General features: G+C 51.4%; 1 protein-coding gene across 1 annotated transcript in view; it reads right to left on the reverse strand.

The window, feature by feature from the left end:
- The window catches only part of SYNE3 (spectrin repeat containing nuclear envelope family member 3), a 104,068-nt gene continuing 95,571 nt past the window's right edge, over nucleotides 17,121-25,617 (reverse strand). The window contains 1 exon segment of the mRNA XM_003128709.4: nucleotides 17,121-23,686. Coding sequence (XP_003128757.3) covers nucleotides 23,486-23,686 — 201 coding nt within the window. The 3' untranslated portion in view covers nucleotides 17,121-23,485.

The raw sequence follows: 25,617 nt of genomic DNA on the forward strand, positions 1-25,617 counted from the left end.
TTTGCACTAAACACCGCCAGACCAGCCCATGGCTGAGCCCTCCTGGAGCACCCTGGACCTCTGGGGGCGCCGTGGGCCTGGCAGCCTCCCTGATTGACCCCTTCCTCTCCCCCAGCCCCTTGGGCTGGGCAGGACTTTCTTATGGTGAATGAGAAACTGGTTAAAGTCGAAATGAAGGTGTGTTGGTTTGCGGAACAGAAGTCCCTGAATGGGGCTGGCCTGGGGACCAAGATAATGTCACCGCATCAGGCCTGTCTCTCTCTCACTTTGTCTCTCTCTGTCTCTGTCTGTCTCTCTCACACACACCTGTCTCTTCCACTGTGGGGGATCTAGTTTTTCCTACGTCAGGTGACTGGTTCTGCCCAGTGGGGGGTCGTGGCTGCAGAATGTTCGAGGTGAGCATCAGCCCAGCCGCCTCAAGGTAACGGAGCCCTTCTGCCGCCTCCGTTTCTATCCAGAGGATCCCAGCTGCGGACTGACTGGTCAGACTGGGTCCCCTGCATTTCTTGTAGCATCACCTGATTGTGGCCAGAGAGGCTGGAGGTGCTGCTTGCCCGGGACGGGGCCATGTGCCCACCACCTGAGCTGGGGCTGGTTCCAGCTGCCCTAGAATCACACGCAGGGAGGACAGCAGGGCAGGGAAGGAAGAGCCTGTTTTAAGAAGACATGCAGGGAGATCGCACTGGGGGGCAGTGGGTTAAGGTTCTGACTGCAGCAGCTTGGGTTGCTGCAGAGGCACGGGTTTGATCCCCGGCTCTGCAGCAGTGGGTTCAAGGATCCGGCACTGCTGCAGCTGCAGCTCGGATTCAATCCCTGGCCTGGGGAGCTTCCATATGCTGTGGGCATGGCCAGAAAATGAAAAAAAAAAAAAGAAGCAAGACACGGGGAGGGCTGCTGGGTGGATAAAAACAACAGGTGATCCTGCTACCTCATCTGGCAGGACTGTGGGTTTTCAGCAATATTTATTTCCCTTCCTCTATCTGTACTCTTCTAGTCTGTCTGTATTTTCTCTGGCAGGTTCTTTTTCTATCTTATGGTCTAGCAATAGAAATGGTACCTTGCCTACCTCCATGAAAGGTGCCAGAATATAAATACAGAAATGCAGAAATACAACAGCAGACAGTGCGGATTGCATTTTTTTTTCCTTTTTCTTTTTCTTTTTTTCCCTTTTCCTTTCTTTTTAGGGCAGAACTTGTGACATACGGAAGTTTCCAGGCTAGGGATGGAATCGGAGCTGCAGCTGCAGGCCTACACCACAGCCATGGCAAGGCAGGATCTGTGACGCATTTGCAACCTGTGCCACAGCTTGCAGCAATGCCAGATCCTTAACTCCCTGAGTGACGGCAGGGATCGAACCTGCATCTTCATGGATACTAGTCGGGTTCTTAACCCTCTGAGCCACAGTGGGAACTCCTGATTGGATTTCTTACAAGGGGTCCCCCGGCCTCCCTCTAGGCTGGGCTGGGAATACATGAATCCCCTCACCTCTGTTTTCCTTTTCCTGAAGATTCTGTTCATATTGATTTGGCACCTACTAGATGCCCTGACTTTTCACATCTATACCTCCCCTGGGTCATAGCAGAACGGCCAAGGCTGAGAAGTGACACCTTTGTCCTCATGTCCTAGGGCTGTTGTCGCAAAATACCACAAACAGGATGGATTAAAATAATGGACTTGTGGAGTTCCCGTCATGGTGCAGTGGTTAACGAATCCGACTAGGAACCATAAGGTTGCGGGTTCGGTCCCTGCCCTTGCTCAGTGGGTTAACGATCCGGCGTTGCCGTGAGCTGTGGTGTAGGTTGCAGACACAGCTCGGATCCCGCATTGCTGTGGCTCTGGCGTAGGCCGGTGGCTACAGCTCCAATTCGACCCCTAGCCTGGGAACCTCCATATGCCGCGGGAGCGGCCCAAGAAATAGCAACAACAACAACAACAAAAAAGACAAAAAAGACAAAAAAAAAAAAAAAAAAAAAAAATAATGGACTTGTGTCCTCGGAGAGCTCGGAAGGCCAGAGTCGGGTGTCGGCAGGGCTGGGAGGGAGGCTCTTGCTCCCTGCCTCTCTCCACGCCTCTGGGAGTTTCCAGCAACACCTGGCATTCCTTAGCTTGTCTCGGCTCCAAGCCCTGCTGCATCATCTCATGGCCGTCTTTTTGTGTGTCCTCAAATTGTCACTTTATAAGGACGCCAGGCACAGTGGATTAAGAGCCCATCCTACCCCAGCGTCAATTTATCCTACTGTCTTCAATGACTCTATTTCCAAAAAAGTCACATTCTGAGGCCCTGAGGGTTAGGACTCCAACACATATTGGGGGGTGTGTGCGTGTGTGCACAATTTAACCCCTAAAAACTCCAACATATATCAGGGTGTGTGTGCATGCGCAGTTTAACCCCCCAAAACCGTTGAGCAGTGAGGCCAGCCTCAAACCCAGGTCTGACCGCAGAGTTCAAGGTTTTTCTGCCCAAGCTGCTGATCACGACAGCTGGCATTTTCGGGTATTGTCTTCAGGCGATGCCTTACTTTTCGCCATTTTAAAATCCCAACAGCTCCACCAGGTGGGCATCGGGTCCATTTCTCAGTGAGGAAGCGAGGGTGGCGAGGTTACATGCTCCGGGTTCCCCGTCTACTTAGGAGCAGAGCTGTGATTTGAGCTGGTTGGCCTGGTGGCCTGGCTCCACTCGGCTGAGATGAAAGGGCACAGTCTAAAGACTGATGGAGTGCCCTGGGGAGCCTGGGTGGATAAAGACCTGGGCTGCCTGCCAATGGTTGGGGAGGGGCTGGCACAGGGGAAAAAAGAAATCTCGAAAGTCTTCCTGGAGGAAGTGACATTTTAACAGAGCCAGAGAATGGATCCGATTCAGCTGCACAGAGATGGCAGGGCAGGGTGTTTTGGACAAGGCAATGGACAGACGTGAGCCCTAAAGGCAAGGAAGTACGTGGGGAGGACAGAGGGGTAGATCGGTCCGGCGGGTCCGGAGCCCCAGGACTCCCAGGGGTATAAAGGGAAGCGGGATGCAAATGGAGCGTCCATGTTGACTCTCCAGGTCCTCCTTGTTAATGGACAGCCACGTCCAAAGCTGCTTTCCACCCAAAGCGGGGAACGGAGTTCCCCTTGGGGATCTGTGGGTTGAGGACCAGATGCTGTCTCTGTGAGGATGTGGGTTTGATCCCTGACCTGGCTCAGTGGGTTAAGGATCCAGCATTGCCACAAGATGTCAGTTGGAAATGTGGCTCGGATCCCATGTTGCTGTGGCAGTGGTGTAGGCCTCAGCTGCAGCTCTGATTCCACCCCTAGTCTGGGACCTTCCATATGCTGCGGGTGTGGCCAAAAAAAAAAAAAAAAAAGAAAAGAAAAAGAAAAAGAGCAAAGAAAAGCAGGGAAGATCCCAAGAAGGCAGTGGAATCCCCAACAAACAGAACCAGCCAAGGGGGCCCCTGGGCCGATCCTCCCCAGTACCCACAGCAACCCCACCCAAGCCCAGAAACCAGAGAGCTGTGGTGACACCCACTCGGGCTCCATCGGCAGAAGGCCCAGCCGAGATCCGCTCTAATCCACCCAAGAGAAGAGATTTCCAGTGTGTTTATCCGGTTGCCATGGGTTTGCTTTCTGCGTCAGGCGCTCTGCCTGTCAGACATGACAATTGAATAATATTTTTATTTTTAGGCATGGGTCTTTTCATTGCACTGCCGGGTTCGCCCCCGCACCAGAACTCTGGGGAACTGGGCTCTGGCTGTCTGGGAAGTGAATGGCTGCAGCAGCAAGGGGGGCGGGTGCTGTTCTGTCCGAGCTGGACACTGTGTCCCGGAGGGAGAAGATGTCACCCTGGGGGCCGGCGGCGGGGGTGGTGGTGGGCGGACATCTATTTTGTGCAGAGCCTGGTGACTGCAGCTGGTCTTAGCCAAGATCTGGGAGCAGTGGAGCCAATGTGGCAAGCTTGGCACTGGGTGAGGGGGGAGGGCAGGAGGGCGGGGGGACCCACAGAGTCTGTGGCATGTGATGAGGGTGACAGGGAGCAGGGAGCCATGGGGGCAAGTAGTCAGGATCCGCAGAGAACCATGGGATGCCCAAGGATGCAGGCATTGAGTGAAACCAGAAGGAGCTCTCAGGGGCCTACGTGAAGCGAGGATTCAGAAGTCAGTCCCAGAGTTCCCTGGTGGCTCAGTGGGTTAAGGATCCAGTGTTGTCACTGCTATGGTGAGGGTTCAGTCCCTGGCCTGCAAACTTCCCTTTTTTTTTTCTTTTCACAGCTGCACCCACAGCATATGGAAATTCCTGGGCTAGGTGTCTAATCAGAGCTGTAGCCACTGGCCTACGTCTCAGCCACAGAAGCACTAGATCCAAGGCACATCCGTCACCTACACCACAGCTTGCGTCAACACCCGATCCTTAACCCACTGAATGAGGCCAGAGATTGGACCCAAATCCTCACAGACACCACGTCAGGTTCTTTTTCAGCTGCCCTGAGGCATATGGAGTTCCCGGGCCAGGGATCAGACGCCAGCCACAACTGTGACCTTCACTGCAGCTGTGGCAATGTCAGATCCTCTAACCCACAGTGCTGGGCTCGAGCTGGAACCTGCAGAGATGCCACCGATCCCGTGGCACCATAATGGGAACTCCCTATGTTGGGTTCTTAACTGCTAAACGAACACGGGAACTCCTGGCCTGCAAATTTCTGCAAGCTGTGGGCATGCCCCGCCCCTGCCCAAAAAAAGTAGTCAGTTCCTCTTATTAGAGACCAGATACAAGTCAAGCAGAAAGGAGCAGAATTCCTTGACCTGGGCACGGTCAACATTCAGGGCTGGATCCTTCTTCATTGCAGGGGCTGTGCCGTGCACCCCAGGGTGTTTAGCTGCACCCCTGCCCTCCGACCCACTAGATGCCGGTAATACTCATTTTCCGGTTGTGACAACAAAAAATATCTCCAGATAGATATTGTCACATGCTCCCAGGGCAGGGGGGTGGGGCAAAATCGTCTGGGGTTGAGGCTTAGAGGGACCTGGAGACTGAGTAGTTGGGGATCAGGGGCCAAAGCCAGATGCTTTATTCCCTGAAACTTGCTGTCTGGGGAGCGATGAGGAGCAGCCAATGGAGTGAAGAAGCCATGCCACCAGCCCTTCTCGCCGTAGATGGTGGGCGCTGTTTTCTCGAAGGGTCTTTCATAGCTAAGAGGTGAGAGTTTTAACATCAGAGCCATTAGTGGTGTCAGGAGATTATGGACAGTTACCCAGCCCATCTCCGTACCTGGAAGGGCTGAGGTTGATGACACAACAGTAAAAGGCTTCCTCTCCTTGGTGCGGGGACAATGGGAAGCTGGTCTTGGGGTGAGGGCACAGCCTCCTTCAGTCTGCAAGGCCGGGGCCTCCGACCCAGCTGCTGTGTTTCTGTTAAGCCAGCTTTGCATTGAATCTGGACTCCAAAATTTTATGCAGAGTAGACACTGTAGATAGTTAAATATTTATGCCTTTATTTAATACCAATTTCCATTTCCGTTAAGAAAGCTGATATCCTCAATCCTCTGACACTGCTCACCTCTGCCAAGAGCAGGCCCAGCTTCAAGTCCAGGGCAGCATCTCTTACTGGTCCCCAGGGGGGACCCCCAGAATGGCCTGGGGCTGTGGGGAGCCAGCCCTTGACCGCAGGGCCGTGTGTGGTGACGGACTGAGAGCCTGTCTTTGATGGTCATGACACTTGGGTTCAAGTTCTGTCTCCACCTCCAACTCACAAGCTTAATTTCTCTGAGCCTCAGGTCCCTTGTCTGTAAAATGGGCGTAAGGATCTCTGCCTTGTGGGAAGGCTATGAAGCTGAAATGAGATAAGGAGGGTTAATGCCTCCCAGATGGCAGGGTGCACAAGAATCCGGGGAGCGAGGGTTAATATGCCGGTTCTCAGGGGCTGAGAAGTAAAACGAAGTTTGGGCTCTGGGGCATTTTTTTTTTCCTTCTTTTTAGGGCCAGACCTGTGGCATATGGAAGTTCGAAGGCTAGGGGTCAAATCAGAGCTGCAGTTGCTGGCCTACCCCACAGTCACTGCCACGATAGATCTGAGCCTCATCTGTGACCTTGCAGCAATGCCAGATCCTTAACCCACTGAGTGAGGCCAGGGATCGAACCTACATCCTCATGGACACTGTGTCAGGTTCTTAACCCACTGAACCACAAACAGGAACTCCACCCTGGGACATTCTGACAAACTTCTAGGTGCTTCTCACCCAAGTGCATCAGTGAAAAACATTGATGTTTAAAAAGGACTTTGTACTGAGTCCAGCACATAATAAGTCCTCAGTAGGTACCACCGGTAGCTGTTGTAATGATTCCTCTGTATCAGTTATCTGTCACAATGAAGGAATGTGATAAACTATTCCCCAAATCTGACTGATCAAAGTGACAAACATTTATATAGTCGGTGAGTATATGGGTCAGCGATTTAGACTGGGTTCAGCTGGGCGATTTCTCTGCTTTTTTTTCTGTCTTTTGTCTTTTTAGGGCCGCACCCTGGCCTTATGGAGGTTCCCTACACCACAGCCACAGCAACACCAGATCTGAGCCACGTCACAGGTCCAAGGTCAGCTGACTGTTACTGGAACCACGCAGAACCCTGACGATACTGGCTAGCCTGGAGGGTCCCCACGGAGGTGGCAGATGTTCAGGCACCTCCAGACCTCTGCTATGGTCGTGTCTGCTGCCACCCAGTCACCTGGCCAAGTGGAGAACAAAGCATGGGCAGCAGTTCCTAACCTGGGAACCATAGGAGCTGCAGCCACCGGCCTACACCACAGCTCAGAGCAACACCAGATCCTTAACCCACTGAACGAGGCCAGGGATCAAACCTGAGTCCTCATGGATACAGGTTAGGTTTGTTACTGCTGAGCCATGATGGGAACTCCATGCATTGCATTTTTTTTTTTCTTTTTAGGGCCACACCCACGGCATATGGAGATTCCCAGGCTAGGGGTCTAATTGGAGCTGTAGCGGTGAGCTGTGGTGTAGGTGGAAGACGTGGCTCAGATCTGGTGTCGCCCAGTTACCTGTATCAATCCTTGTCCAATAGGGGTCTTAGGGGTGGGAATGGCCCCTAAGCGTTATGATGTCTTGTCTTTCTCTTTCCTTAGACACTAAGTCACCCTCCCTCTCATCTCTTTTCTCTCAATTGAGGAGAGGGTTAGAGATTAAGGTCCATGGGGGGGAAGGCATATTTCCCATAGTAAACAAGGCCTGTGGGGAAGGCACACTTCCTATAATAAAACAAGCCTGTGGGGAATCACGCTCTGCAGCTCTTGAACCACAATTGTGAATAACAGCCACAGCGAAGGATGCAGGGAAGCCCATGCTCCTACCCTGACGACCCGAGCGAGCTAGTGTTCTGTCTCACTCTGACACTGCGATTCAGTTTCCTATCGCTGCAAGCATCACCAACTACCAGGTACTTGGTGCCCTAAAATAAGACTGATTTACTGTCTTAATAGTTAGCATAATAATCTTACTAAAATTAATAAAAAGTCTGAAAACAGGGCTAAAGTCAAGATGTCAGCAGGGCTGTGTTCCTCCTGGGGGCTGTAGGAGAGAATTGATTCCTTGTTTTTTCTAGTTTCTAGAGGCCATGTGTATTCCTTGGCTTGTGGTCCCCTTCCAGCAACGGGGATAAAGGATGGAGAGATGGATGAATAGGTGGATGGACGGATGGATGGATGGATGGATGGCTGGCTGAATGGGAAAATGGCATCTAGAAAGTCTTTTATCTCCTCTAGGTCCATCTCCAAGGCTGAAACCGTTGCAAAGCCTCTCCTCCCCACCCCCATCCTTAGCGATGCCATTTATTTCTACTGTGTCAGCCTCAGTAGGCTTCCCACTCAGCTTTGTAAGCACCTATTCTCCTTCCAAACCCTCTCAAGAACCAGCCCTCTCCTGTTATGGGAAAATAAGATGCTGTTTAATCACCAGCTATGTCAGTCAAGGAACCTTAAACAAAAAGATTAGTTCTGCTTTTATTTGTCGGTACAATGGAGAGCATGAAATATTTAACAGCATCGTAATGCGGACCAGATGGGAAAGATACTGCCTTTCAGGGCCTCCGCGTCTCTCCCACCTTCCACCAGCAGCCAAAACTAGGCGGCCATTTAGGACAATTTATGGGCTGGAAGGCAGCCAAGGGACTGCTTGCCCAGGGGCCTCTGGTCCCCACCCTGCTCTGATATCCCTGCAGGGATATTCGCTGAAGAGGATCAAGTTACAATCCTCTGAGCACTAGAAACGCACAGTGGATCCGGATGGGAAGCCAGGTTCAAGTCCTCACTGGCTTGAGGCAGTTGTCAGCGTTCAGAGAGTGTTTTTCAGAGAGTGATTATGTCAGGGAGCTTCCACCCCTACACCCCAAAGCTTTCAAATCACTTGAAAAATCAGAGTAGATTTTAACTTCGTTCTGTGCTGTGCAACCTTGGGCAAGTCGATAACCTCTCTGAGCCTGTGTCTTCTGTCACAAAAATGAGAGAGAAGCCAGCTGGAAGAGAAACTTGAGTGAAATAATGTATGTAAAGGCCTGCTGATAGGCACACAGTAGGTGCTCAAATGGGTCTCAAGCCTAGTGGGTAGATGGCCGGGTTTAGAATGGTGGATCCATTGAGAAACGTGTCACACACACATGGTCTGTGGATCTGCATCCCTCAGAGAATTTTGGAAGTGTTTTTTGTGTTTTTTTAACAGCAGAAATTTATTCTCTTCCAGTTCTGGATACTTAAAGTTCAAAATTAAGGTGTGAGCAGGGCCAGGCTCCTTCTGAGGTGCTGGGCAGAATCTTCCTTGCCTTCTTCTAGCTTCTCATGGTAGTGGTTAATCCTTGGCATTTGTTGTAGAAGTTTTATTTATTTTATTTTTGCCTTTGGGGGCCCCACCGGGGGCATGTGGAGGTTCCCAGGTTAGGGGTTGAATCAGAGCCACAGCTGCTGGCCTACACCACAGCCACAGCAACGTGGGATCCGAGCTGTGTCTGCGACCTACACCACAGCTCATGGCAACGCCAGATCCTTAACCCACTGAGCGAGGCCAGGGATCAAACCAGAAACTTCCTGGTTCCTAGTCAGATTCGTCTCTGCTGTGCCACATGGGAACTCCTGTTGTAGAGGTTTTGAACTAAAAGGAATCTTTGGGGCTGTTTCAAACAAAGGATGCAAAGCAAAGGCCTGGGGCCACATGCAGCCACACACAGATTTCCTGGTGGCCTAGGGATCAAGGATCTGATGTCACTGCTGAGGCTCGGGTCACTGCTGTGTGGTGGGGGTTCCTGGCTCAGGAAGTTCCGCGGGCCTCAGGTGCAGCAGAAAAAACCAAAACAAACCAAAAAACAAACAAACCATCAACCTACACACATACACAGTTTGCCCAGGTATTTTTTAAGTATCCGAATTAGCTGCTACTTAATTGTTTCTTTAACTTAATTAAAATCAGAAATCTTAAACTGTCAGAGTCAGGAACCAAAGCTTGCATATCCACCTGGCAGCAACCCGAGAAGCTGCATGCCCCAAAACTTCCTTTAGCGTACTTTTTACATTGTATTGAGCCTCTGACTTCCCATCTGGATTCTGTTTGCACGTGAGTTTATGAGCTCAGATTGAGGGCCATCTCTTTCCTTTCACAGATAAAGAAACTAAGGCCAGGAGTTCCTGCTGTGGTTCAGTGGGTTAAGACCCCGACATAGTGTCCTGGAGGATGTGGGTTCGATCCCTGGCCTTGCTCCATGGGTTAAGGATTCGGGGTAGCCACAAGCTGTGGCTGTGGCGTAGGCTGGCAGCTGCAGCTCTGATTTGACCCCTAGCCTGGGAACTTCTCTATGCCACAGATGCGGCCGTAAAAAGAAAAGAAAACAAGAAATGAAGGCCATGGAACAGAGTGCAAACATAAGCCCCCTCCAACCCCCCACCCCTACTCCCCCTTGGAGTTCTTGGCTTAATTAAACCCTCAGAGTCCTTCTTAACCCAGGGCTTTGGGCAGTCGTTCAAATAACCCAGAAAGAGGTACCTCTGAGTTAAGAGATTTTGTTCTCCAATTCTGCCTTGTTCGAATCCGACTAGGAACCACGAGGTTGCGGGTTCGGTCCCTGCCCTTGCTCAGTGGGTTAACGATCCGGCGTTGCCGTGAGCTGTGGTGTAGGTTGCAGACACGGCTCGGATCCCGCGTTGCTGTGGCTCTGGTGTAGGCTGGTGGCTACAGCTCCGATTCGACCCCTAGCCTGGGAATCTCCATATGCCGCAGGAGCAGCCCAAGAAATAGCAAAAAGACAAAAAAAAAAACAAACAAAAAAACCAATTCTGCCTTGTTCACCTGAAGGCCTCGTTCTTTCTTCCGCACCCAATAAACAGCCTGGGGGGTTCGACGCAGTAACTCCTTTGACGTCTACTGTAAGAAGCAGATGAGATCAGGTGGACAAAGGTACCCAAGCAAACTGCGAGTATCCCGCTCTCGTTTCCTCAAGCCTGGCCTGCGAGACCCGTCAAATAAAGGGCTCCCTTTCCAACTTCCCCCAACCCCTGGATAAATTCAGGTTTGACGCACACGTTAAACCGTCGCTGGTGGGAGGTATTTTGTGTTCGGCCCCCCGGGCCTTTGGTCAGGGTCAGACATGCCTTTCAGCAAAAGCATGGTTGTGAGAAGATGTTTCCTTAATTAAATGCAATCTCCTTCTTTATAGCCTCTGCATGACTGCCCCCCTCCCTGACCCCAACAGGCGGGCTTGCGGGTGTTCGGATGCTGGCTCCGCTGGCTCAGGGCCCCCCTGCTCCTGACCTTGCCCGCCAAAGCGCTCATTAACCCGCACAAGAGTGTTTTTCTTTTCAAGCCCATTTTAAAAAAAAAAAGCGCGAGAAAAAAGTCCATTCTCTTTTCCTTACCCAGAGTAATCCTCAAATTATGCGCAATATCCGGAGCAGAGAAGTGGCCCCAGATTGAATTTTCTGGTTTCTTGAAGAGCTGACTTAATCGGGCTGAGAGTCAAGAAGGGCTCCCCCAGGATGTGGCCCAGAGGTGCGGTGGGGCTCCTGGTTAAACGACCAGGAACACAGTCACGGAGAGCAAAGCCACATTAACTCGTGTCCATGAGGGTCTGGGCACCGGTGGTGTGGTCTACACCTCTGCGTGTGCTGCAGGTCTGCACGTGTATGTATCTGTTTGTGGCGTGTGCGTGCATTGTGTGTGTGTGTGTATGTGTGCCTCTAGGTGTGTGTTTGGTGGGTACGTGGTATGTGCACGCACTGCCTGCAGGTGTGTGTGGCATGCACGTGCGAGTGTGTGCATAGATCAAGGGTGTGTAGCGTGTGTGTCTGTGGGTGTGCACGCGTGCCTGCCTGGCTCGGCGTCCACGGCCCCGGCGTGAAGGATGAATCATGGGCTCCCTCCCGAGGGTCTGCGGCCCTGCCTGGAGCACAGGCCTCTCCACGTGAGCCGGTCCCACGGCGTGACGGTCATAGCATCCTGGACTTCACCCGGTTCTCGCCACGTGTCCCTTGTGATGATGCCAACGAGGGTCTGAGGAGGGTGGATGCTGCTGTGGCCCATCTCCAGAGCAATCCACACCCACACGCCTTGCTTTGTTTTTCCCAGTGATTTTTCATCTTTTATAAAGGTTTATATGTTTATTAGCGTTTATCTGCCATATTCTGTCAATGTCTGCTGTACGGCAAAGTGACCCCGTCATGCATAGCTATATCTATACAGCTTCTTTTTCTCACATTATCCTCCACCATGTTCCATCACAGGTGACTAGATACAGTTCCCTGTGCTGCACAGCAGGCAGGGTTTTTTTTCCTTTTTGAAAGACGTACTGAAGTGTAGTTGATTTACGAGGTCGTGATGATTTCAGCACACGGTGAGTCAGTCACCGTGTACACACATCCGTTCTCTTGCAGATTCTTTTCCCACACAGATGATCACGGAATCGTGGGGGAGGGTTCTCTGTGCTCTAGAGCAGGTCCCCGTGGGCCAGTCGGTCCAAAGACCTCCATGTGCCTGTGCCCGTCTCCCACCCCCACCAAACGCCTTACTTGACAGTGAGGGGATCCGAGAGGCAGAGAGGGAAAGTAATTCACCAAGAGTTACAAAGTGAGTTAGTGGCCATCACTGGGGCGGGAAACAATTTCTCCTGATGCCCAGTCCAATGGGCTTTCTTCCTGGTCCTCTCCGGGTCGATGGGGGGGAGGAGGTCCGGGGCCAGCCTGCCAGGGAGCTGTTCTTACAGAAGGACCAGGCTGGGATGCATGTGTATGTGTGAACAGCTCAGATACAAGGAGTGGCTGGGTACGAAGCTGCACAGGTAACACCACGAGTGGGGTTAATAAATGCCTCCCTCCCAGGCCAAATGGAAAGAAAATATTTTAGAACTTTATAGGCTAAGAGGCAAACTTGAAGATGTTACGTAGGTACATATATAACCATTTAAACATAGAACCATTTAAAGAGTTTAAAATCATCATCCCCCCTTGGGCTAGACAAAAACGGGCGCAGCTGAATTTGAGTCCCAGGCTAGCCCCTGTTTTGGTGGAAATGAGCCTCAAAACAGACAGACAAATCTGAATTTATGGAACCAGAAACTGGAGCAAAGACAACAGGGTCAGATCTTGTGGAAGAGAGATGAGAATAGGGAGCAAAGCACTGGCGGGCGGTGTGACAAGGTGCAAAACCGTGGTCATAGGAGTTCCCGTCGTGGCGCAGAGGAAATGAATCTGACCAGCATTCATGAGGATGCACGTTTGATCCCTGGCCTTGCTCAGTGGGTTAAGGATCTGGCATTGCTGTGAGCTGTGGTGTAGGTCACAGATGCAGCTTGAATCCCACATTGCTGTGGCTATGGTGTAGGCTAGCAGCTGCAGCTCTGAGTCAACCCCTAGCCTGGGAACCTCCCTGTGCCGCAGGTATGGCCCCAAAAAGACAAAAACAAAAAAATTAAAAAATAAAAAATAAAATTTGAATTTGGAATACTTTTAGAAAAGTTGCAAGGAGTTCCGGTGTGGCGCAGCAGACACAACTCTGACTAGTATCCGTGAGGTTGTGGGTTCAATCCCTGACCCCCGCTCAGTGGGTTAAGGATCCAGCGTTGCCCTGAGCTGTGGTGTCGGCTGCAGACACAGCTCAGATCTGGCATTGCTGTGGCTGTGGTGTAGGCCGGCAGCTGCAGCTCTGATTCGACCCGTAGCCTGGGAACCTCTATATGCCCTGGTTCGAGGCCCTAAAAACACTGAATAAATAAATAAATAAAACAGAAAAGTTGCAGATATTGCACAAACTTCCCCATACACCCTTCACCTGATCTCTTCTAATGCTGGCGTCTCCCAGCACCATGGGACATTTGCAAAACCGAGGCATCACCACTGGCACGGTTTTATCAGTGCGACTCCAGACGTCATTTGCATCTCATCCAGTTTCAGGCCGATGTCCGTTGCCTGCACCAGGATGCAATCCAGGATACCACGTTGCACTTAGCTTCCTTTTTACAAACCATTTTGCTTTTCTTTCTGTCATCCCATCACCTCATTCCGAAGCAAAAGAGCCTCAATGACTTGCAGATGCTTGAGGATGGGAAACACAGAGCCTCCAAGGGAGAAGTCTGTGTCGGAGGACAATTTGGAACAATTTCCCTTGGGGTCCGTTGGCAGAGCAGCCCTCCTGTTAGAAACTGGCAGCAGAAACTCACAGGGAAGAGCGGGGGAAGCAGGGACCAGGACACACGCCAGAGGGGCAACGGCGGCCCCCAAATCCCAACACTTGTCTCCTTTTGAGGCATCACTGGGGGAAGCAGGGGACAGAGAGGTCGCCGCAGGAGCGGTTGGAAGCAGCCTTGGTGAGAGACAGTGACAGAAAAGGCCAAGGCCAAGTAGCTGAATGACGTTCTCACCAAGGGGGTTCCACGGAAAATGATGAATCTCTCCAATTAAACATGTCACGGCTGGGCTGGGAAGCCACAGATGAAAACAGAGGTAAGATAATTACTTCCATAGCACGGCAGGTTGGGGAGGGGACAGGGGGAGCACAGAGTCATAAAAATGAGTTAATCACCCAGCCAGGAGTGGGAGAAAGAGCTCTATAAAGATTGAGAATCTGTGTGTGTGTGTTTAATGTAACTTTCACAGTGGGCTGGGTTCCCCCAAAAGGTGCAAAATTAAAACGAGGGAAATTGAACCTACTTTTCCCACTGAAATAGCGTTGCAATGCTGAGGTTTCTGACCCAAGGTTTAATGCCTCTGTTATAGAAATAAATGCACACACCATGCTTCCTAACTATAAATGGTGCCTGGCGCACTATTCCGTTATATGAATTGAGGCTTCTTAAAATCAGCGATGCTAGGACCAGTTCCATATTCACCTAAGGGACAGAGGACCCAGCAGGCAAAGCTCTGTCTTCTTTCACAGGATATGTTTTATTTTATTTGGACAACTAATTAGGAGGAAGGGGCCTCTGTGCTCCTGGCCGCACGATCCCAAATGTTTCATCGAGGGCTTGGAGTCTTACCTGGAGACTCAGGGGGTCCCCAGAGAGCCTGGTGGACTCTACCAGTTTTATGCTCTTTATAGTGAACAAGCGTTGTTCTTGCTGGTGTGTGACAGTACAGTCATCTGTCCTTTGTCACAACGGCTGTTCAGCAAGGCTGACCTGTCGACACCAAAGACCCCCTCCCATCAGAAGAGACATTTCCATCTTTTGATCTTTGTCTGCAGAGCTGCGCCACTGAGTCAAGAATTCAGAGAGAGATTTCCACAGTGTCACACACCAGGGGATGTGCCATGGAACCAGACCGCAGATCTAGAACGTTCCAAGTCGTTCTCACTCACAGTTCTGGATGCTGCTTGGGTTAAGGCTGAGGCTAGAGCCTTGTCCTTTCAGCAGCACTTTAGGAATGAGGGGTTACAGACACGTCACTTCCCGCCCGAGCCAGGCTTCTCTCGCCTCCTGAATGGTGAGGATGTTTCCTTAAGATAACAGATTAGAGGAAGTATTACATGCATTATTTTTTAAAATGGCAGATTTTTTAAAATTTGGGAATAAATTATGCAAGAGGCAAAGTCTTTCTGGTTTTTTCCCTTGTTGTTGGGAGTTTTTTTGGCTGCATCCATGACATGCAGGCGTTCCCAGTCCAGAGACTTCTCATCATGGCTCAGTGGTAGTGAGCCTGACTAGGAACCATGAGGTTGCAAGTTCCATTCCTGGCCTTGCTCAGCAGGTTAAAGATCCTGCGTTGCTGTGGCTGTGGCTGTGGCTGTGGCTGTGGCGTAAGCCAGCAGCTGCATGCAGTTCCAATTCGACTCCTGGCCTGGGAACCTCCATGTTTCGGGTTTGGCTCTAAAATGAAAAAAAAAAAAAAAAAAAAAAAAAAAAGAAAAAGAAGAAGTTCCCAGTCCAGGGATTGAACCTGCACCACAGCGGTGACAATGTGGATTTTTTAACTGCTAGGCTACCGGGGAGCTCCAAAGCCTTTCCGTTCTGTTTTATTTTATTTTATTTTTTTAATTTATATACTTTTGCTTTTTAGGGCCGCACTTTCAGCACATGGAAGTTGCCAGGCTCGGGGTGGAAAGAGCTGCAGCCACAGCGACGGGGGATCCGAGCCACATCTGTGACCTACGCCACAGCTCACGGCAACACCAGATCCTTAGCCCACTGAGCGACACCAGGGATGGAACCCGAGTCGTCATGGATCCTAGTGGCTTTCAGGGCACTGTGGGTGAGGAAACCAGAGCCCCAAACGGAAGGACTCTTTGTTAAACAGGTGCAGTGGGACTTTGACCCAGGGGCTTGGGAGCAAAGTGTGAGAAGGGTCTCCTGTCACCTCCCTGGTGCCTGGATCTGTTCGGGGCCATCTCTCTCCCCAGAATTCATTTTTTTGGAATTTCCAAAATTTGCTTGGCCTGCCGCACAGACACAGTATCTATCCACAGTATCTGCGCGCGCACGCACACACACACACACACACACACACACACACACACACACACGCATGCACGCACACACATGCACACACTCCACCATGTCCTTGCCTGGCTCATCCTGCATTAACCAGACCAGGCACATGAGTATCTGCCCCCACCCCTGAGACTCACCCAGGAGGACTGCGGAGATGCTGGCGACATTTTCGAAGATGCTTTGATCCGATGCTCACATCGGACTGGGAGCTGCTATTGCCTTGAGGTCAACCCTCAAAAAATAAACCTCGTTCTGCCCACGAGTCCAAATTTAGCGACTGGTCAGCCTTGGTCAGCTGGCTCTCTCTCCTTACAACCTCTTCAGACAAACCCCTGCACTTCAGAAAAAGAACGTGCAAACCACACAATGTTTCATAGACCAAAATAGAGATTTTTTTATTTCCAAACATAAAGCAGATAACATCTTGGAAAACATAAAGCGAAGAGCAAACATGTCAAACCATCTCTGAAAACACGGCTGCTTCCAACGTGAACAAGAAGAAGGGGAAGGAAACGTCCCGTGACTTTAAAAGGCAGCGTCGAGAGGGTAGTGGACAGGCTGGAGCTCCTCCCTCCCGAGCAGAGACGGCGGGAAGGATGCGCGCGGCCGGTTTTGGACTTGATATGAACCCAGATAACACACACGTGGTCCAAGACAGCCATTTGGCTCCCACTCCGCTTGCCTTCCCAGAAAGCTTGATTTATGCCACACGCGTGTTTCACAATCACAGACACTATGGCGGGAGTGGGATGGTCCCTGTGCCTACTGTTTACATAAAGAACATTTTACACAATGAGGTTAGTACGCTTTTGACACCAAACCCGCAGACATGGCATCGACACGCACTCACACCCACCCACACCCACACCCTCCTCCATGCCCCCCGCCCCCAGGCTCACCCGTGTGTTAACCAGACCAGACCACCTGTGTGTTGCCCCAGGAACAGTGGGTCATGATGCCCTTAGTGTCGCCAGGGCTTTGAGGGAAAGATGGGGTGACTTGGGCTCTGTGGACCTGACTGAAGGTGAAGCAGGAAGGTGGCTGCTGCCTCCACGTGGGGTCCTGGGGAGGCGAGGGGCCCTCTGGTTCCCAAGCCCACCCCCCCACCCCCCGGGGAGAGGAGATGAGAGAAACTAACAAATCCATCAGGCTGACCTGCTTCGGGATGACAGGGCTTATCTCCTCGACTTGAAATGGAGGAGAAGAGTAGTCATTTCTCCAGCGCTGGTGTCCTAAACTTGCCACTTTTCCTGCTTCGGGCACCTTGGGTGCTGAGCAAATTCACTGAACTGTCACTGGTTCCCCTCCCCTTCCTTCCCCCCTCTCTCCTGCCCTCCCTTCTGGGGCACTGGGCATATATATTTTTTACATTAGCCAATCCACTTATTGGTTAAAAATATATTACGCACATCAAGAAACAAGCTATTTCTACCCTCACAATCCTCGCGCTGCCCATGTACACATTCAGATCTTGCCTTCAACGTTTTCTGGAGGAAAACATGGAATAAATATAAATGGAGAAATGAAACGAATAAAAGCTGACACTTCCTCAACCAAGTCCTACAAAATTCGACACAAAGGAGAATGTAGAGCTGTAATTCCTCACTCACATACATTTAGACCATAAGGAGATAGGGAACCATCAAGACTGTTTTAATAAACAGTGGTCGAGAGCAGGGAAATGGACAGGACCCGAGGTGTATTTAACTGCGAGCTGTTAAATGATCAAACCCTGGGTCTTTAGCATATTTGAACATCATTGATTTCTGAAACACACAGACAGACAGAGAGAGAGAGGGAGAGAAAGGGGCAAACCAGCCCTCCACGAGCAGGTCGAGGTCATACGCTGGCCTGAGAAAGAGAGATGCTGGCCTGAGAAAGAGAGATGCTGGCCTGAGAAAGAGAGATGCTGGCCTGAGAAAGAGAGATGCTGGTCTGAGAAAGAGAGATGCTGGCCTGAGAAAGAGAGCACTTGTTTCTGAACCAGCCTGAGGGAGTTTCCAGTTGGCAGAGATCTCAGGGGTCAACAGACCTTCCCTTTGTGTGGGGAACAGCGGTGAGGGGTGGGGTGCGGAAACCAGTTGCTCCTATGAGAGGCATAAAAGCTGGAATCAGGAAATGTCCTGAGGTTCCCAGAGACCCCAGGCTGGTGGTGTCTGTTGTCCACAAGCCCAGGGATGAGAACAAGGGCTGCGCAGCTGTGCTAGCAGGTGGAGATAAGCATGTAGTGTAGGCACACACAGGCAAGCACACACACGCGTGCACAAGAGTGCACACACACACATGCACATATACCACATTCACACAAAACTTACTCTGTCCATTTTTTCCTCACCCATAGAACTTCTAGAACATGTAAGGCCACTACCTCTGGAGAGACAATGCCTCTTTTTTTCCCTCCAGTGAAGGCATCAGAACTGTTCCAGAGGCAGAAGTGTCACAAAGCCGACCCTGTCCTGCACAAGAGGTGGCGCTGCCTATATACAAGGTGGTCTGTTTCTATTTTTTCCAGGGAAGGCAGGCACCTGCCTCTGTCCCCCAGCATGTCGCCTTGGTGGTGCCAGCTCCCTGGGGGACTGGGCACCAGAAAGAATTCCCGCAGACCCCCCACCCAGCTAACCAGCTAACCAGCTGCCAAAGCAGCGGCAGCCTGGGGCCTGCCAGGGAAAGAAAAGAAGCTGGAGGTGAATTTCCGTGGAGACGTCTGGAGCCCATCACCCCTGGGTTCACATCCCAAACTGACCGCTTGCCCACTAGCTGGCTGCTTATGGGCAGGCTGCTAACCTTCCCCGTACTCTGGTTTCAGGGTCTAAAAACAAGGCTGTGATGCCATGCGCTTTGGGAAGGAATCAGGGCCACCTGGTCCGTTCTCAATGTGTTTCTTCCCTCCCATTTCCATCAGGACAGGGCTGCCAACCTTGCTCTGGTTGCTGAGCTCAGAAGTAAGGATTCCTGAAAGCAAGCCCAGGCCCCTTCGGAGAAGCCGTGGTCCCTCTGTATGATTACTCTCCCCTGTCTGCCCAAGGTGGTTGGGTACCAACCTGTTAGCAGCTGTGACGTTACCATGACAACCACTGGAGGATGCGGAATGGGCTGACTGTTCTTTAAGGCTCTGGGTACTCTGCCTTATGATCTGTTTTTAAACCGTAAGCTTTTGTCTTTTTAATTTCCTTTTAAAAATGAATTCCCCCCTTTTCTAATATGACAGACAAGAAGCCTTTCTCTTGCAATTGAAACCAAGGGAGAAATGATGGTTTAAGTCCTTTGAATCTCATCTTCTGCTGGAGGCGCCATGGGCTCTGCTAGCCTAATGCTTTTGAGGCCTCCACGGTCTGCTGAAAAATGGGAGACCAGCCTGGAAAAGCTCAGAGAGACTCTCTTTCCAGGATTTGCACCCAGGAGTAACTCATGTTCCAGAAGAAATTAAAGCAAATATACATTTCCTGGGCTGAATCCAAACACAAGAGTGTTAAAAAATTTATCCTTGGGTCTACACGGTCAGGATGGGATGGGAGGGGGGGAGATGGGGGTGGGAGGGCTGCCCCCGCATATAGTCTGACCAAGAAAGGAACCTGATTTATTTGAAGTCTTGTAAGAAGGTGGGCCTTGTCTGGCTGTGGCACCTTGGGGAGGGGGAGGGACTCTGGGGAGGCAGTGGTGGAAGATCTTTCTCACGCCTCAATGATAAATGCCTCCAAGTTCAGCTGACGGAACATGAGATCAAGACACAGAGGATCAGGATGGCTGCAGCAGAGACATCTAAGTGCCACCCCAATCCTTCCTTCTTGCTAAAAGATGCTCATTTTGTGGGGGGACAAGTTTCCAGACTCCTGGCAGATGGAGAGGAACCATGTGACACAGGTCTGACCAATGAGAGGTCAACACAAGTATCTGGGCAGAGTTTCTGGGAAAGCTGAAAAGTTGAGCCGGTTCACCCAGCCCATTCTCCTTCTTCCAACCTGGAACTCAGATGAAAAATCTGGAGGTAGAGCAAGCATCTTGGGCCATGAGGTAACCACAAGGAAAAGAAAAGAGAGCTGCAGAACCTTGGTCCTGACATTCTAGAGTTGAGAAAATGATGCTAACAACTGCTTGGCTCTTGACCTCTCAGGATAAGGGAAGAGCAATGCCCTGATTTGTTTAAGTCAAGGTTGCGGGGCGGGGGGGTGGCTTCTGACACTTGTGGCTGAATCTAGGGGTTCTGCACCAGACGGAAGTCCACCATCACCTTCTCCAAATATCTAATATTTCAGGCAGCCCTGAAGATGCTAGGGCTAATATCCCCTTTACCAGTGGCTGGCGGGGAGGGGGCAGGGGGCTCCCCCAAGGTCCCCCATCTCTTCACAGCAGAGCTCCCTCTCCACCCTGGTCAGCCTGAGCAGTGTCACTCTGTCACCCACTGGGTGCAGAGATCTACTCCCGCCTCTGGAAGGAACTCCCTGAATTCACCAAGTGAACAGCAGCTGTCGGCACCTCAATTTCCTCACATGTAAAAGGGGTACGAGGTTGGACCAAGATGGTCTGTAAAAACACCGGTCATCGGGAGTTCCCGTCGTGGCGCAGTGGTTAACGAATCCGACTAGAAACCACGAGGTTGCGGGTTCGATCCCTGGCCTCGCTCAGTGGGTTGAGGATCCAGCATTGCCGTGTGCTCTGGTGTAGGTCACAGACGTGGCTCGGATCTGGCGCTGCTGTGGCTGTGGTGTAGGCCGGTGACTACAGCTCCGATTCAACCCCTAGCCTGGGAACCTCCATATGCCACGGGAGCGACCCAAGAAATGGCAAAAAAGACAAAAAAGATAAAAAAAACACCGGTCATGTAGCATGTGCTGCTCCATTTTGCTTTCCCTAAATGCCCTATGTGGTAATTCAGCCTATTTCCTGCCTTCGGGGGTTAGTTCGTGTCTCCCAGTCCTACACTGAGGGAGATGATTGGGGAACCCTAATTTTAGAGTTTTTTTTTTTAAAGGAAGAGGCCAGAATTTTCTGAGGGGGCTGGGATTGGGTACAAGGATGTCAAAGAGGTTTTTCTCACATGACCAATGTGATCGATTGGCAGTAGCTGCCTGGACCGACTTTGAGCGAGGACTGCGAGGTCCACTGGGGCTGGAGCGGGGGCGGGGAAGGGCTCGCCGCGCTCCTCCGGGTCTGCCGCGGAGGCGGTCACGGGCGCGGATGCTGCCTACTTAATGCTGGGCCTGCGCTTCCAGTTCATGGCCTCACCCGCCTCCTCTGCTGCTGAGCCAGCCGGGTGACAATCCTACTGGGGTGAGGGAAGTTGGGGGGAGCCCCTGCTCCATTCGCTGAGTCCCCTTGAGCGTGGGAATTAGGGCATGATCGGGACCTGGGGACACAGGAGGCTCGCTGGGGGTCACTGGCTGCCACCAGTGAGACACTCGGGTAACAGACTTCAAAGGATGCCACAGGCATCTCAGGATTTGGAGCAGACAGGGACCTCTCTGCACCCCCACAGTGCCCCAGGCACAGCCACTCTCGGGGCTCCCTTAGTGGACTCGGCGAGAGACACAGCGAAGGAGGGGGACCAGCAGCTTTTCCATCAGGCCCAGGGCGTTTCTCTCTCCTCTCTGCCCTCTTCCCATCCCCTCTAACTCTCTCTCTATCTCTCTCTCCCTTCCTCTTTTTCTCTCTCTCTCTTCTGCCCCAACTCTCTTACTCTCTCCCCTCCTCTCTCTTTTCCCTTCCTCTGTCTCCGACACACACACACACACACACACACACACACACGCATGCATAGACATAGACTGGGACTGGGCAGTAATGGTCACACGTCTCACCACCTTCCCTGCTCTGGGGCCACAGAGGAAAAATATACATAGCAAGGTCCCTCTGTGACCCCTTTCTCAAAAGGCACTTTAAAGCTCTTCCAGTTGGCGCTCGGGAAGCTAGAAAATCATAAAAATCATACCTGCCTGCACCCACGTTAAGCAAAAGAGATTACAGTTGAAAAGCACCGTCAGTGGTTGTTATGTCGCAACAGTATTTGCATGAAAGTATGAAAATATCAATTCTTTTTTTAAAAAAAAAAAGTTATGCCAACAAGCTCTATGGCATCATTGTCAACGTTTAAAAAATATACGTAGACACTCCCACCCGGCAGCGCTACACCCGTTCCTTAATCCACTGAGTGAGGCCAGGGATCGAACCCGCATCCTCAGGGATACTAGTCAGGTTCTTAACCGACTGAGAGCCACAAGGAGAGCTCCAGCATTTTTTAAAAAGGAAAACTAGTGTCGATTTGGGGAAAATAAGATCCAGTTATGAAGCACTTAGGAACTGTTGCTAATTCCCTGGGGGGAGGAAGGCAGTTCCAGCCTCAAAGCGCAAGCGGTCTGTGGGCCTGACTGCCACGCCCCGCTCAACAGGGACCTGGGTCCCTTGTGGGTGCACAGGTGAGACATTCTTGGCCCAGAGGACCCACCTCTCTCCAAAGTCCCTTCTGGAGGAGGAGGGACAGACAGGCTCAGCTCCAGGGCGGACCTCTCCTCTCTGCCTTGGACCCTCGAGCCCTGGTCCCTGATGCGGCAGATGCTCCCCTCTGTCCCTTCAACCTGAGTCTTAGATGATGAAAAAAACTCAGCCAAAGAGCGACGGAGGTGACACATCTTGGCGGGCATGTCAGGTGGGTGGTGCACGGACTGCTTACCCTTGGGGATCAAAATCTTAACCATATGATGTCTCTCTGTCACATTCTCCCTGAACAGGGCAAACAACACACGGAGCTCAAGCTAACCACTTCCTGAAGACTCGGCATCCCGACCTTGGACGTTCATCGCTGGTCCGCGCTGTCCGGGCCCCTTGCACTTGATGTCCCCATGTTCTGCGGTGCTTGCTTAGTGCCGGGTCTTCTCTCTGGGGTTCTTTTCCTCCCTAACCTCGCTCTATCACATGCCATTTTTCACTGCTGTCACTCAGCTTGCCCGGGATCCGCACCCTCTCCGCTCTAATCCACGGCATCTAATTCATTGTCAATTTAAAGACGAGACGAGCATGGCTGTTCTCACTGTGCGTAAAGCAAGAGTTACTGGGCTCTGAGTGAGGGCCAGTGTTGTTCTTGCATGCTGACACCTCGGCGGCCTCTTCCAGAACATCTGGGTGGGGAGCTTGCCTCTTGGATGGGAGGAAGTGGCTGGAAAAGCGACATGTTGTTGCTCCTGCTTTCCAGGGCTGACTGCAGACCAAAGCCAAAAGGCTACAAGATCCCACTGGACAAGTACGCTGCTGGGAATCTTCCCAATGACAAATAGAGGTCATATATGAAATTATACAGACTGAGCATGTGCACACAGAGCGTATAAAAATGCTGTGCCTTACCCCCTCATCACACAGGGTACACATTTGGTATAAACAGACTAAGAGGGTATTGTATAAAAGTAACATTCTTTTGAAGACCACAGATACAGTATTTACATGGATGCAGCTCCGCGGGCTCCGCTTGCCCTGTTTCCAGTTTCCCCCGCACCCTCTGGAGGAGCCCCGGGGCTGATGGAAGTTTGGAGAAGAATGTGGCCCGCGTGGTCCGGGGGGGCTAAGTGGGTGGGGGGCCGTTGTAGCGGAGCATGAACCTGAAGGAGCGGGCGAAGTTGTTGGCCAGCGAGCAGCTGCGGTGCTCCTCCCCGACGGGGAGCAGGAAGAGCAGCAGGAGCAGCAGCAGCAGCAGCAGCTGCAGGGGGAGCGCCACGCAGCACACCTTCCGGCAGAAGGCGCCCAGCCCTCGCCCCCGTGGAGTCTGCAGAACCAGAGAGGAGACGTGAGTGGGCTCAGGGGCTCGGCGTGCGAGGGGCAGAGTGACTCTGGCCGGCTCTCCACGCAAGCCTCAGCTTTCCCATCTGTGAAGTGGGACTGACGTCAATTCTGCCAGAAACAAGGATCTCTAGTTTTCTCAAACCCCTCAGGGTGTGAAAGGAAGGGGAACAAGTTACAGGCTTTGTTATCCCATAAATCTCTTCCTGGGTATAAGAGTCCTGGGTGTGAATCTTTTTTTTTTTTTTTTTTTTTTTGTCTTTTCTGAGGCCGCTTCCCACGGCACATGGAGGTTCCCAGGCTAGGGGTCTAATTGGAGCTGCAGCCACCGGCCTCCGCCAGAGCCACAGCATCGTGGGATCTGAGCTGCGTCTGCGACCTACACCACAGCTCACGGCAACGATGGATCCTTCACCCACTGAGCAAGGCCAGGGATTGAACCCGCAACCTCATGGTTCCTAGTCGGATTTGTTACCCACTGCGCCACAACGGGAACGCCCTGGGTGTGAGTCTTAAGAACGTCACTCAACCTCTCTAAACGTTAGGTGTCTCTTTTATAAACAGGGGGAATAATGGTCCCTGCCTGCAACGTTGTCATGAGGATTCAGTGAGACAGAGCCTGGCACATAATTGATACCAAAAGCTGCTGTCATTATTATTGATATGCATCATTAATGCTGTCATCATCCGTGGTGCCTGTGTTTGGTCGAGGAGCCAATGGGGTGAAGCCACTCTCTATAGGATTATGACTGAAGGTCTCAAAGTCAGAATCCTGCCTGGGCAGAACCATACAGCAGCACTGTGGGGCCATGGTTGGCCTCCGATAGCCAGTCCCCTCATCGGCCCCACCACATGCCCCAGTGCAAAGCACCCCCCTCTTTCCATGAAACAGGGGTGCTGGTGGAAAGGGGGGTGCCCCCTCACCCCTTACATAAGACACATTCTTGTGCTTGGGGAACCTGGTGCTAAACCATTTGAAGATGACCTGCTTTTTTTTTTTTTTTTTTTTTTTTTTCCTTTTTAGGGTGGAACCTGTGGCATATGGAAGTTCCCAGGCTAGGGGTCAAATCAGAGCTACAGCTCCATCAGCCACATCAATGCAGATCCGAGCCACATCTGCAACCTACACCACAGCTCACGGCAATGTCAGATCCTTTACCCACTGAGCGAGGTCAGGAACTGAACCCACATTCTCATGGATACTAGTTGGTACTGGTGAGCCAGCATGGGAGCTCCAAAGATGACCTACTTCTGGATCAAGGTTTATAAGCAGGAGGGCAGCTCCCTTGCTGCGATCTATTGAAAGTCAGCCCTCCACAAAAGGGTTTGAAAAAATAATAACAAAAGAAAACAAAAATTATTGTCACCGTCTAAATCATGGTCATCATCACCATCATCACCATGATCAGCATCAGCATCAGCACCACCGTGAGCAGCAGCATCATTATCATCACATGACCTTCATCACCATGATCAGCATCAGCACCACCGTGAGCAGCAGCATCATTATCATCACATGACCTTCATCACCATGATCAGCATCAGCACCACCATGAGCAGCAGCGTCATTATCATCACATGACCTTCATCACCATGATCAGCATCAGCACCACCATGAACAGCAGCATCATTATCATCACATGACCTTCATCACCATGATCAGCATCAGCACCACCATGAGCAGCAGCGTCATTATCATCACATGACCTTCATCACCATGATCAGCATCAGCACCACCATGAGCAGCAGCGTCATTATCATCACATGACCTTCATCACCATGGTCAGCATCAGCATCAGCACCACCATGAGCAGCAGCGTCATTATCATCACATGACCTTCATCACCATGATCAGCATCAGCATCATCACCACTGCGAGCAGCAGCATCACCACCATGATCACTAGCATCACTAGCA

Source organism: Sus scrofa, chromosome 7 (assembly GCF_000003025.6).
Source record: "Sus scrofa isolate TJ Tabasco breed Duroc chromosome 7, Sscrofa11.1, whole genome shotgun sequence".
NCBI lineage: Eukaryota > Metazoa > Chordata > Mammalia > Artiodactyla > Suidae > Sus > Sus scrofa.